This window comes from Barbus barbus (genome assembly GCF_936440315.1).
Source record: "Barbus barbus genome assembly, chromosome: 46".
NCBI lineage: Eukaryota > Metazoa > Chordata > Actinopteri > Cypriniformes > Cyprinidae > Barbus > Barbus barbus.
Genome location: NC_136724.1, coordinates 13260754 through 13275139, shown reverse-complemented (window position 1 = coordinate 13275139; position 14386 = coordinate 13260754). Strand labels below are relative to the sequence as shown.

The 14386-nt window shown below is 34.7% G+C and overlaps 1 protein-coding gene across 1 annotated transcript in view; it reads left to right on the top strand.

The window, feature by feature from the left end:
• The window catches only part of LOC306865253 (brefeldin A-inhibited guanine nucleotide-exchange protein 1-like), a 67472-nt gene that overhangs the window by 49496 nt on the left and 3590 nt on the right, over positions 1–14386 (top strand). Inside the window, exons 18-38 of the mRNA XM_079409757.1 lie at positions 104–269; positions 884–1035; positions 1119–1247; positions 2031–2189; positions 2297–2441; positions 2963–3050; positions 3146–3186; positions 3751–3920; positions 4143–4294; positions 6030–6202; positions 6988–7148; positions 7609–7739; positions 9346–9475; positions 9669–9804; positions 9973–10111; positions 11104–11173; positions 11312–11444; positions 11770–11909; positions 12649–12817; positions 13064–13202; positions 14153–14270. Of these exons, the coding sequence (XP_079265883.1) occupies positions 104–269; positions 884–1035; positions 1119–1247; positions 2031–2189; positions 2297–2441; positions 2963–3050; positions 3146–3186; positions 3751–3920; positions 4143–4294; positions 6030–6202; positions 6988–7148; positions 7609–7739; positions 9346–9475; positions 9669–9804; positions 9973–10111; positions 11104–11173; positions 11312–11444; positions 11770–11909; positions 12649–12817; positions 13064–13202; positions 14153–14270 (2841 nt within the window). The remainder of the gene's footprint in view (positions 1–103; positions 270–883; positions 1036–1118; positions 1248–2030; positions 2190–2296; positions 2442–2962; positions 3051–3145; positions 3187–3750; positions 3921–4142; positions 4295–6029; positions 6203–6987; positions 7149–7608; positions 7740–9345; positions 9476–9668; positions 9805–9972; positions 10112–11103; positions 11174–11311; positions 11445–11769; positions 11910–12648; positions 12818–13063; positions 13203–14152; positions 14271–14386) is intronic.

Genomic DNA, 14386 nt, shown 5'->3' with positions numbered 1-14386 from the left:
GTGAGCAGAATAGCTAAATCTAGGGTGATGGATGTTGCTGAAACAGAACAGAAAACAAGAGGAAGAACGCTACTGATCTGTTGCTTCCTTTATCTTGGCGCAGGTGAAGAATAAAATGACGAAAGAGCAATACATCAAGATGAACCGAGGTATCAATGACAGTAAAGATTTACCGGAGGAGTATCTCTCAGCCATTTATGATGAAATCGCAGGGAAAAAAATATCCATGAAGGAGACAAAGGAGTTAACTCTAAAGTCAAATAAGCAAAGTGAGTATTTGACGAATAGACAAACATGGTGACAAAATCAAATAGACTCTTTTGAATTTTTTCAGCAATCCTTTGTTTCAGTTATGAATGAACAAGACTGTGTATTATCCCACTAATTATCGATTTAAGTATAAATTATTTTATTTTGTAGTGTTTTACAATAGAATGCTGTGGTTGACAGAACAAAGTAGTTCAATATTTTGTCATTTTTTAATAAATTAGTAATCATTTTAGTCATTAATGATTTTTGTTATTAACAAGGAGGATAATAATTACATTTCATTTGTATTAAAATATAAATACAATGTATGTAATTAATAATGATAATAATAATATTATTGTTGTTATTATTTGAAAGTGTTATTGAAGATGATAATATTTTAAATATACACAATAATAATAGTACAAATGTATTAAAATACAAAAAATTACTTTATTATTATTATTTGAAAGTGGTATTAATGATGATAGTATTAAAATAAAAATACTATTGTTGTATAAATAATAATAATAATAGTACAAATGTATTAAAATACTAAAAAATATAACTTTTATTATTATTATGTGTAATTTGTGGGAACTGATGGCATGTTTTGCTACTGTCTTTGGATCAGGTGTGGCCAGTGAAAAGCAGAGGAGGCTTCTGTATAATGTTGAGATGGAGCAAATGGCAAAGACAGCCAAGGCTCTGATGGAGGCTGTGAGCCATGTTCAGGCCCCCTTCACCAGCGCCACCCACCTCGAGCACGTCAGACCAATGTTTAAGGTATTCTGTGCATGTGCATACACTTACACATGCATTCTGTTTGGATGCAAATACTCATCCCATAATATCTTGATCTCTCATAGCTGGCATGGACACCATTCCTGGCTGCGTTCAGCGTGGGTCTGCAGGACTGTGATGACACTGAGGTGGCCTCTCTGTGTCTGGAGGGAATCCGCTGTGCTATCAGGATAGCGTGCATCTTCAGCATTCAGGTAATTTCACACATTGCAGTAACCGTGAGGAGGTCATTTACTGAAGCTGAGAAAAGCCTAGCATTTGTTTGCATTACTATTCAGTCCGTCTGAATAAGCGCCTTTTAAAAACTTCTGTCATCCTGGCCTGGAATGATCGCGATTAATCGCATTCAAAAAAAAAAGTTTGTTTAATACTATATGTGTGTATACTGTGTATATTTATTATGAATATATAAATACACACACGTACATGTATATATTAAGGAAAAATACATTAGATTTACATATAAAATATTTATATATAACATATTATATATATATATATATATATATATATATATATATATATATATATATATATATATATATATATATATACATACATACACAAATGTGTGTGTATTTATATAAACCTAATACATATACACAGTAAGCACACATATAGTATGTAAACAAAAACTTTTATTTTGTATGTGATTAATTGCGATTAATTGTTTTGCAGCCCTAGCTTAAATGAATAGTTCACCCAAAAATTAAACTTTGAACCATTTACTCACCCTCATGTCATTCCATGACTTTCTTCTGTGGAACACTAAAGTAGATATTTTGAAGGATGTGCATGTTGCGCTTTTCCATACAGTTACAATGAATGGAAATTGCAGCTATAAAGCTCCAAATGGACTCAAAAACTATAAACGTAATAGTGACTCAAAGTCATGATAGCTTTCCATGAGGAACAGACCAAAATTTCTGTCAATTTCAGTCCAAAAAAAGTTTTTGTTCTGTGTTGGTTTATTCCAGTTGGAGCGAGACGCATACGTACAGGCTCTGGCCCGCTTCACGTTGCTGACGGCCAGCTCGGGCATCACCGAGATGAAGCAGAAGAACATCGACACCATCAAGACCCTCATCACAGTGGCTCACACGGATGGAAATTATTTAGGAAACTCTTGGCATGAGGTAAACTCTGCCAAACCCAGCTCTTTGACCTGTGTGACCTTTCCTATGCATTGTGATTGGCAGATAGATATTGTGAGGTGTTATTATTCTGTCTATGTGCACTGTAGATCTTGAAGTGCATTAGTCAGCTGGAGTTGGCCCAGCTCATCGGGACAGGAGTGAAGGCTCGGTACATATCAGGAACCGTACGGGGGAAGGAAGGCTTCATCACCAGCACCAAGGAACAGACGTCTGACGAGTACCTGGGCTTGGGTCAGTCAGTCACACTTCACATGGGCAGCAGTTTGGTCTGTTACAGAAAAAAAGTTTGTTGTTATTCATCAATAAGCGATAACACAGATGAGATGAAAAGGATGCAGCATAGCAATAATTAAATAAGTTCATTATATGATAAATATGATATTTATAAATGTTAAATATGTTGTTAATATTTGGTTTGTAAAGTAAAATAAAAAAGTAAATTAAAAGTAAAAATATTTAATATATAAAAAGTTAATTTTCTTTAACATTTCCATCAGAGTAAAATAGGTTAATGACTATATGACAATATACTGACTGGATTTAAAGGACATTTTGTCAAAAAACGTTATATTCCACACAAGCACCATCATCATTGCAGCTTTTCCATTTGCCATTGCATCATCAAAAAACATCTTCACTCAAGCTAAATTATGATTTAAAATTGCTTTATGATAATCCAGTATAATTATCCAGCAGCATTGTGTGAAATGAAGTTTGTGTTTGTATAAACAAGGTGATTTTTCTCTCTGTAGGAGGGAACGTCGATCGCAAACAGATTGCAAGCATTCAGGAGTCTATCGGAGAGACCAGCTCGCAAAGTGTTGTGGTTGCTGTCGACCGGTATGACGCTTATCGTTAATTCTAACGAACCTCATAATGTTACAAACACTAATATGTCTCTGGACTGTTACAAACACGTCTATTCTTCTCTGCAGGATATTTACAGGCTCTATCAGGCTTGATGGAAACGCCATCGGTTAGTACAAGATTTCATGTCGTGCATTGGGCAGACATGTATATTTACACTTGCACAAGCGTTTATAAATTTGAGGTCACAGAGGTTTTTAAATGTTTTTGAAGGAAAGCCTATTTAATCAAAATACAGTGATATTATTATAATTTAAAGTAATTGTTTTCCATTTTAATACATTTTGAGATGCAGTTCGTTCCTGTGAAGTGTGAATTTCACGTATCCTCCAGAAGATCCTGTTTTTACTGTCACTTTTGATCAGAATTAACATTTATATTTACATTTAGTCATTTCGCAGATGGTTTTATCCAAAGCGACTTACAAATGAGGACAATAGAAACATTAAATTAAATTATTAATGAAATTTTAATTATTTAATTTAATTTAGTTTCATTTCATTTAACTTCTTACAAAAATATTTACTGAACGTATATTGTGTGTGTATTGCATTCAGACTATGCGTTTTATCAGTTTTTAAAAAAAAAATGTATCTGGGATTTGAATCCATGATTTGAGTCACATCAGAGAAGATTTAAGTGACATCTTGTTGACCGATGTTGTGTCTCTCAGTGGATTTTGTACGATGGCTGTGTGCTGTATCGATGGACGAATTGGCCTCTCCTACACACCCTCGAATGTTCAGTCTGCAGAAGATTGTGGAGATATCGTACTACAACATGGGTCGTATCAGGCTGCAGTGGTCCAGGATATGGGAGGTTATAGGGGATCATTTCAATAAGGTGAGTTCAAAGCGGCCACCAAATCAGCACCGGAAGGTAATCGGTCCATGAAGAGTGTGTGTCACGGTGGCTTTGTATAATATCAGAGAAGTCTAATGATGCTTTTAAATTTCACTCTACCCGCGGGAGGGCATAGCTAATAGATTGAAGAAGAGCCGAAAATGAAAACGCAGCACTCCCGATGCTTTAACCCTGTCTCTTTGGTTTTCTGTTCTGGCTCAGGTCGGCTGTAATCCCAATGAGGATGTTGCTATTTTCGCTGTGGATTCTCTGAGGCAGCTGTCCATGAAATTTTTGGAGAAGGGCGAGTTGGCCAATTTCAGATTCCAGAAGGATTTCCTCAGGCCGTTTGAGCACATAATGAAAAAGAACAGGTGAGCGTTTCAATTTACACTGTGATGAAAGTGAAATATCACTGAATAACGCAGGCCAGACCTTTTTCAAATATAGAAAGTGTCAGTTGAATAACCAAACAAATTGTGATAAACTGCATGGTTTGACGTACAAATGTGTAAGTCTTGCCTTAGGACGGGTTAGAGACGCAAGGCTTGTGCTGAATGTAGTTGTTGTTTCTCTCAGGCGGATGTACTGCTTGTAAATGTCATCGTCTAAAGGGCTCTGCTCTGGATTCAGGAGACTGGAGTGCCTGCATCCAAATATTTTTAAATCATCTTTACATCACTGCTTAGTTTAAATATACGAAATGTTCTTCTTTTAAGTGTCGGTAAACATTTTTGACTTTCACGACATGCCATGCAGACATAAGCAGATGGTCTTGTTTATAAGTCCAGCTACATTATATAGTTCTTCATTAACATTAGTGGTGTATTGATCCATAGAGAATAAGTAAAAGTTCAAATAACTACATTTTTAAATCAAGTGACTGGCACTGTAGTGTAGCTTTTCCAATAACAAACTATTTTTCTGTAAAGTAGACCGCTTTAAAAATTAAAATAAATGTCTAGAGGAAGTATAATTTTGTATTAGTTACACTAATGTTTAAAGTTTTTTGAAGAATATTAAATAGTAGAAATTGCAATGCCTATAATTTTATATATATGTATAAAATTATAGGGATGGATGGATGGATGGATGGATAGATGGATAGGTAGACAGATAGATAGATAGATAGATAGATAGGTAGATAGATAGATATAGCATTGGCAGTTAATTTAGTGAATCAGTCTATGATTATTGATTTAAAAAAATTATGAAAAGTTAGTTATTTTAGGATTATTTATATACTTTTATAGTGTTTATTAATTTTTAGTATTTTTATCATTTTAGTTTGCTGTAGTAATTTTGTTGTTCTTTTGTCATTTAAAAAAAAAATGGTTTTATTTTTTATTTTAGTGATAGTAATTCAGTTTAGTTTTAGTAATTTTAGTACTTCGTTCAGCTTTTTCAACTTAAACTTCGGCTAATGCAACATTTCCACTTTTAATTCAAGTTTTTCATATTTTAATAGATTTATTTAATAGATTCTTTTATTTCTTCTGTTAACAACTTTCTAAATGGTTATCGTTTTGGGTAACAGCACTGGTTATGAGCAATTCATATCAAAGAATTGCTTAAAGATTAATTTTGTCATCACTTAGTAGTGTTAAAATTGAAAAAAATTCGTAGTGAAATGCACATTGAAATATTTTCATATTCAATTATATAAACTATTTTCATCCATTTATTAGTTATATTTTGTGTAAATTTATACTTTCAAATATGATGCCTCTATCATCACTGAATTCCTCATTGCCAAAGTAGAGTAGCAAACTACTTTTTTTCCAAAAGGTAGCTCAACTATAGCCTAGCTACTTTTTTCATTAGAAGCAGCCTGGCTATCTTCACTTTTAAAGTAGCTTCTTCATCAGTGGAAGGAAGTGAAGAAGAGAAAGTTATATTAGCTCATATGGACCCTGCAGTACTCATTAGGCTTAGTGAGTGAACACAGTGTCAGAAGCCATCATGACTAAACTCCATGACTGATGGAGAAAAATGAACTTGTCTACACGTGTTTGCCCTTGCAGAATGAGATGAAGAGAGCGAGTGAGTGTGTGAGTCTGTCTGTCTGTGTTTTCCTGCTTTATTCACATGCTTCTTCTCTATCTACAGATCTCCCACCATTAGGGACATGGTGGTCCGCTGTATAGCCCAGATGGTCAACTCTCAGGCTGGGAATATTAGATCAGGGTGGAAGAACATTTTCTCTGTGTTCCATCTCGCTGCCTCTGATCAGGATGAGAGTATTGTAGAGCTGGCCTTCCAGACAACTGGACACATCGTCAGTAAGTGCCAGATGGAGATCAAGGATTTTCTTTTTTAGGATACAAAATATGCAAGATAAAATATACATTTTAGACATTACTCATGTATAGCTGTTTCAATACAATATTGTTTAATTCATTCATTTATTCATTCATTTTTTAATTAAATCTTATTTAAATTAAACCTAATTTTAATTTGAAATGAAATAATGAATTAAAAAATTTTTACATTTTTATACTGATCATAACACTGTTTTTCCAGTAATATAATGTATTATGAAAATGTTTAAATTAAATTGCTAAATGCTAAAATGAAAAAAATGAAATGTAAAAAATAAAAAAATGCTAAATACAAATATTTTCACTGCTGGACCTCCATCAGACTTGTATATTAGCTGCAGAATATATTTCAAGCATTTTATTTTAAATATTTTCTTTTTCTTATTTAGTTTATTTTTTCATTTCCTTTTTTTATCCTTCTACTTATTGGTCAATTTGTTGTTTTTTGGACCAAAAATGTATTTAGTTTTATATGAACAGTTTATTAATTTAATTAATTAATAAATAGTTCTAAAATATATATATATATATATATATATATATATATATATATATATATATATATATATATATATATATTCATTTATCAGTTTCCACACTTATAATTTTAGTTTTAGTATCAGGTTTTTTTTTTTATCTGGGTGGAGTGGAAAGGAATTGTGAACATTTATGAACTTTTATTTAATTTTTGTTTGTTTAAAAATGCTGTTTGTAAAAGGCCTCTGTTGTCTCTTCTCTCCTCACAGCGAATGTATTCGAGAAGCATTTCCCAGCTACCATTGATTCCTTCCAGGACGCTGTCAAATGTTTGTCTGAGTTCGCCTGCAACGCTTCTTTCCCCGACACCAGCATGGAGGCAATCCGTCTCATCCGCCACTGCGCCAAATATGTCTCCGACCGACCTCAGGTCAGCGCTAACGAGTCTGCACTCCATAACAGCTGAATTATGATCTGACCCCGGGTCAGGCTTTAGGGTTTCACTAAATGGATTACGCTTGAGGAGACCACAGGGCACTTTTAACGAGAAAACTGTCATTACCAGATGCCGTAATGAGCAAAAACTAAAGGCCTTTATTAAGTAGATGGAAAATGTAAACGATCTGTTTTCTGCTCTCCATGAAGGGTGATTGTGTTATGAGCTGTGTTTGTGCTTAAGTGCTTTAGTCCTCTGGTGTTTCTAAAGGAAGATTAGTGAAATCAACCCACATGGAGCCTTCCACTGCTTCCCACAGAGGGTTTCCAGATTGGGGCAAAAACCTTTTGATCAGTGAATGCAGCTTATAGTCAAGCAGCATGTGTGTTCTGGTATGTTTAAGTATGTGCTAATCAAATCAAATAAGTGAGCAACCTGTATTCTGTGTCGGCAGGCATTTAAAGACTATACCAGTGATGATATGAATGTTGCGCCAGAGGACCGCATCTGGGTGAGAGGCTGGTTCCCCATCCTCTTTGAGCTGTCGTGTATCATCAACAGGTGTAAGCTGGACGTCCGGACCAGGTTAGCGTCAAACCTACAACAGACAAATGTGACCCTGGACCACAAAACCAGTCATAAGTATCAATTTTTCTAAATTGAGATTTATACATAATCTGAAAGCTGAATAAATAAGATTTCCATTAATGTATGGTTAGTTAAGATAGGCTGATTTGGCTGAGATGCAACTATTTGAAAATCTGGAATCTGAGGGTGCAAAAAACTCAAAATATTGAGAAAATCGCCTTTATAGTTGTCCAAATTAAGTTCTTAGCAATGCATATTAATAATCAAAAATTAAGTTTTGATATATTTACAATAGGAAATTTACCAAATATCTTCATGGAACTTGATCTTTACTTAATGTCCTAATGATTTTTGGCATAAAAGAAAAATCAATAATTTTGTCCCATTCGATGTATTATTATTGGCTATTGCTACAAATATACCCCAGCGACTTAAGACTGGTTTTGTGGTCCAGGGTCATATATCTCGAGTCTTTTTTGATAATAGTTAATAGTTTTTGATAAATGTTTAAACTACAAAATGAGACCTAGTGTTTTTTTCCACCAGTAAAGTTTGTAAAGACCAAACACAAATTATGAAGAGTGAGGAAAAGTATTTAGTAAAAACAATTTTTTTCTAAATTAATAAATTTAGTTTTACACTAAATATTTACACCATTCAAAAGTTTGAGGTGAAGTTTTTTTTTTTTAAGAAGAAATTTTATTCAGCAAGCATGCATTCAATTGATTTAAAATGCATTCATTTAAAATTCAAAAGTGACAATTTGTATTTAATTTTATTTCAAATAAATATGAAAAATTATATTCAACAAAAAACTGTTTCACTGTTTTCCTCGAAATATTAACCAGCACTGTTTTCAGCATTGATGACAATAAGAAATGTTTCTTGAACCAAATTCTACTTTTCCAGCACAGGAGTAAATTAAATTTTAAAGTATATTAAAACAGAAAACTATGAAAGCCTTTTTCTGCCACTGAATAAAAAATAAACAATTCTGACTTTTTTTTTTCCTCGTAATTGCAAGTTTACATCTCACAATTATGACTTTTTCCTCAGAATTGCATGATATACATCCAGTTATAAAGTAGGTATTGCGTGATATAATTCTCGCAATTGCGAGAAAAATTTCGAAATTTAAAATTCTCAATTCTGAGAAAGTTTAAATCTTGCAATTCTGAGTTTTTTTCTCACAGTTGTAAGTTTATATCTCACAATTGTCACTTTATAACTCGCAATTACCTTTTTTATTTATTTTTCCAGTAGTGGAAACATGCTTCCATGGAAGACAGTTATAATAAATTGTAATGTTTTACAACATTGCTGGGGCTTTTTTTCCTGTTTTTTTATTCAATTAAATGCAGATTTCTTTCAAAACAAACAAAAAAAAAAACTTACCAACACCAAACTTTGGAACAATCATTTATATTAATTATATTTTCTAGCAAAACATTTTACAAAACATTTAAAGTGTGATTTAAGTGTCAGGTTTGAGGCTATAATTATTGCCAACAGTTAAAATCTGAAGTCTTCTTGTAATCATGCTTATAGAATTGTCAATCTTTATCATGTTATCCCAACAATCTATTTTTGTTTTGTTTGTCAGGGGTCTGACGGTGATGTTTGAGGTGATGAAGACATACGGTCACACCTACGAGAAACACTGGTGGCAGGATCTGTTCCGCATCGTGTTCAGGATCTTCGACAACATGAAGCTTCCAGAGCAACAGACTGAGGCAAGTCAACTTTAGCACTGAAACCTGTCCTAGAAGATAATAAGACATCCATTTTAGAAAGTTTCACCAGCACAGATATTGTTCGGAACGGGACTCTCTCTGGCGCTCACATAATCATATGGTAGCACCCCAGTATCTTCATGCCAAAGATGGAAAACCATGGCTAATGGTTCTATTTTGTATCTTCCCACAGAAAGCGGAGTGGATGACCACCACCTGCAATCATGCACTTTATGCTATCTGTGATGTTTTCACACAGTACTTTGAATCTCTCAGCGATGTTCTGTTAGATGATATCCTCTCTCAGCTCTACTGGTGTGTGCAGCAAGGTGAGTGTTCAGTACTAACAATAGACAAGGTACAATTGCAGTACATTTACAGTGACCCTGTTGAGAAACCAACACTGTTCAAAATGCTGAAGACTAGAAGATTTTGTGTGTAGGCAGTTCATTGAAATGCTTCAGGTCATGATCTCACTCGCTCATCTCTCCTCACAGATAATGAGCAATTAGCAAGATCAGGCACTAATTGCCTTGAAAACGTGGTCATCCTCAATGGTGAGAAGTTTAACCTTGAGACCTGGGATAAGACCTGCAACTGTATGCTAGACATCTTCAAAACCACCATCCCACACATGTAAGTGTTTACATAAAGGTCTTTTTTTCAGAATTGATGGTTTTTCCTAAAGGGGTCATTTTATAAAAGAATTGTTAATAGTTTCTGTCTTATATAAATATGTAAAATGACTTCATGCCTAGTTTTACATTTTCAACAAAAACTCTGTACATTTATACCAAATATGATGCCCTCTTTGTAAATACATGCTGGAAATAGCATTTAGTTCTTTATTCTCTATACAAAAATCAACCCTTTACTATCATATTTTTACCTTTCTAAAGTAATCAGCAACAAAATTATAATGGCTTAATTCTTTCAACAATGTGAACTCTTTAAGGACAAGTCTTGTCATGTTGTACATATTATCAGTAGGCATCATAATCTGAAAGTATCAACCCTGTTACCATGATTTTGTATAGTATACAAATGACTCTTAAAAACTCAATATTTGTAGACATATCTGCAATAAATGATCTTTCAAATAAACATCTTGTAGCTAAATGAATTGTAAAACTCTCAACCCTGTTACTGTGATTTTGTAAACAACGGATTATTAAATGCTCTATTTGTAGAAATATCTGCAATAAATTATCTTTCTAATAAACAATACAAGAATCAAACCTGTTACTTTTGATTTTTGTTAAGTAAACAACCATTATTAAATGCTCTTTGTATAAAAAAAAAAGTACATTAAATTGTCTTTTGAATAAACGCCTTGTAGCTAAATTAACTGCTAAAGTTTCAACCCTGTTACTATGATTTTGTTGTTAAATGCTTGATATTTGTAGAAATATCTGCAATAAATTATGAGACTGTTATTTTTAACAGCTTATACAGAAGGCATGTAATGTCATCCCTGTTACCATCAAACCCTTTTCCCTTTTTGGCATAATTATGAAAAAAGGCATAATTATATAAAACAAATATTAATTTAGCTTGATATGGCAACCCATTTCATTAAACTGGAAAAGGCACCTGTACCCTCTAACCCAGCTCTGTGTTGTTTTCAGGCTGTTGACATGGAGACCGGCTGGTACAGAGGGAGGTCATGTGACTCAGCTCGACTCTGATAAACAGCTGGTATGCAAATAAGATTTCCAGACTGTGCTCAAAGTTTAAGTGTTCATGGAGGGTCATCTCAACCACATTCTCTTCTAGATGCTATAGGAGTTTGTTTGATTGTTAGAATATTAATAAGTATTGATCTGGTGCTTACAGGACTCCATTTCCCAGAAGTCAGTGGATATTCAGACTCGGTCAGATGACCAGCAGTCGGTGAACAGTATGGAGAAGGCTTTGGCTGAAAACCGCAGGCAGAGTCAGTTCAGTGTGGCTTCAGGCATGTATCAGGGTGGTCAACCATCGAGATTATTGTTCTTTATTGATCTTTTATTTCTTCCTTTTTTTGCTCCATAATATTTCATAACTGAAAGATTTGAAACTCAACTATGAAACTAAAATTGCTAGATATTGTTACTCTCATTAATTATAAATTTTAGCACAAATACAACAGTATTTGATTGCAGAATACAACAAATGACCTGTTAGAATAAAAAAAAAAATCCATAGAATTATTTTTAGTCCAGATTTTAGCCTGATTTCATAAAGCACCCAGAACATACTGACTATCAGCTGGTCAGCTGTTCATTTTGTGTTTCCATATGCGATCTCCCCAGAAGCCCAGGAACAAAGGCTGTTTGCAGCTCTGCTCATAAAGTGTGTCGTCCAGCTAGAGCTCATTCAGACCATAGACAACATTGTGTTCTTTCCTGCAACTAGTAAGAAGGAGGATGCTGAAAACTTTGCAGCAGCACAGGTACCATCTTTTACAAACTCTGATTATAAACAATTATTATTATTTTTTTTTTTTTACTTTTGCATACTTGGGATTACAATCGGGAAATGCCATAAGCAAGATTGTGTTGTCCACATCAGTGTTATTTTAGCATTATTTTTATACTATTATAGTATTTATTAATATTTTGAATGATCTTTATTTTCAGTTTTCATTTTAGTTTGTTTTAGTCATTTTAGTATGTGTTTCTATTATTTTTTTTTTTCTATTTAACTTAAGTGTATTTCGATTAGTGGTCAAGCAACATTTCCAATCTTCATTTAAGTGTTTTTTTTTTTTTTTTAAGTTTAAGTTTCAATTTCAATTACCAAAAAAACATTTTAATAGTTATAGTTTTAAAGCAGAATGCAGAATAAACAACAAATATGTGAAATAAATTGATTATTTTATTTTTTTGTTTTTATTTTATTTCATTCTATTTTATTTTTATTCCTAATTATTTATCATCAGAACATTTTGAGAAAAAAGTGTGGAAATAAAAATAAAACTATTTTAAATTAAAATGCAATTCTGTTTAATTCTACTATATTAATAATATATTGAAAATAACATGTAAAATGTAATATATTAATAAGAATAAAAGCTTAAAAAACCTTATGCTAGATAATTTGTAAAAATTGTTATATTAAAGGATTCATTAATATTTTGCGTCTCTAAGTTATAGTCAGTTATACAGTCTAAATGAAGTGTTTTCCTGCAGAGAGATGCCTTGGACACTGACGTACATGTGGATACTCAGGACCAGGGAATGTATCGCTACCTGACCTCAGAACAGCTGTTTAAACTGCTCGACTGTCTTCTGGAGTCCCATCGTTTTGCTAAGGCCTTTAACTCGAATAACGAACAGAGAACCGCGCTGTGGAAGGCTGGTCAGTACTCACGATCAGTTCTTTGTTGTTAGAAACTTGAGATGCAATAAATAAATCCATTGTTAGGAGTTTATTTCTCCACATCTATAAAAGCCGCCACATAGCTTACAGGTCACGTTGTATCAGGTCCTCTGTTATCAGATAGAGCCGCCAGTGTGGCCTAATGGAAAGTCTTTGTCACGTCTGGCTTGATTTCTTCTCCCGTTCCACATTAAAAGAGCTCATTGTGTCTCCGTGTGTGATCAGGTTTCAAAGGGAAGTCGAAGCCCAATCTGCTGAAACAGGAGACCAGTAGCCTGGCGTGTGGCCTGCGCATTCTCTTTCGCATTTACATGGACCAGAGCAGGCAGGACGCCTGGGAGGAGGTGCAGAGGAGACTGCTCAAGTAAGACATCACTGTCACGTTCGTGACTGGAACCGTTGTGCTCTCAGACCCTGCGGCAATGTAAACATACTCATAGCTTTTGTGGGGCAGTCGTGGCCTAATGGATAGAGAGTTGGACTTGTAACCCGAAGGTTGTGGGTTCGAGTCTCAGGTCTGGCAGGGATTGTAGGTGGGGGAGTGAATAACCAACACTCTCTCCACCCTCAATACCACGACTGAGGTGAGACCCTTGATAGTTTCTGAAACGCAGTGAAAACACCAGTGTAGACGAGGATCGTTCTTGTTTTAAAACACACTAGTGTAAACAGGGCCTTAGACTTCAGAAGAGCAGCGCATTAAAAGTCATGTTGGTTCCTCATTCCAATTTGTTCATTTTTATGATGGACAAAGGTCACTCTGCCTCAGTGTGGGTTTGCTTTATTGAATTCCGATTTGTGCTGTGGCGTGGGATCCAACAGAGAAAGAGCGTTTCATGCACCATTAGGGGCATCGTTTGTTAGATTAGTTGAGTAACAAACATTAGCACTGACAAATTAAGCTTTAAAATGAGAAACAAACAACCCTGAGCACTAATTTCACTCTATCCCAGAATCTCAGGCCTGTGCGCTTCCATTTAGCATGAACACAAGTGTCCCTGACTCTGATTTCACTGCTAATAGGGTGCAATCATGAGAAAGAGGCCAGGTCAAACTCTGACTTCCTTGTCTGCAGGAAGACTATCAGAGACACTAATCATTGGCTGTGTTCAGCCCTGAAGACATGCTTAACCAGGTTTAGGATTTAGGTGAGATTAGGTCATGATGAGTGAAGGTAAGTTGCAGGGCAGATGGGGGTTATATAAGACAAATGAGGGGAGGAGCCTATCAGAGGTCACTAAGGCTGTATTCAAGATGTTTGTGGAATATTTAAATCCTCTGTGCTAAAACGTAGTCTCTTTTTCTGTTTGTTAGTGTGTGCAGTGACGCTGTGGCTTACTTCCTGACCCTGACGTCTGAGAGCCACCGTGAGGCCTGGACTAACCTACTGCTGCTCTTCCTTACCAAGGTGCTCAAGATCGGTGATGACAGGGTGAGTGTCTGAATCACTGCTGATACATTAGTGAAGCTGCACAGAACTGTTCAGTCCAGCATTTCCCAACTGAGGCTTTGCAATCCCCTAGTGGTTAATGGTGGAACTGCAAGACT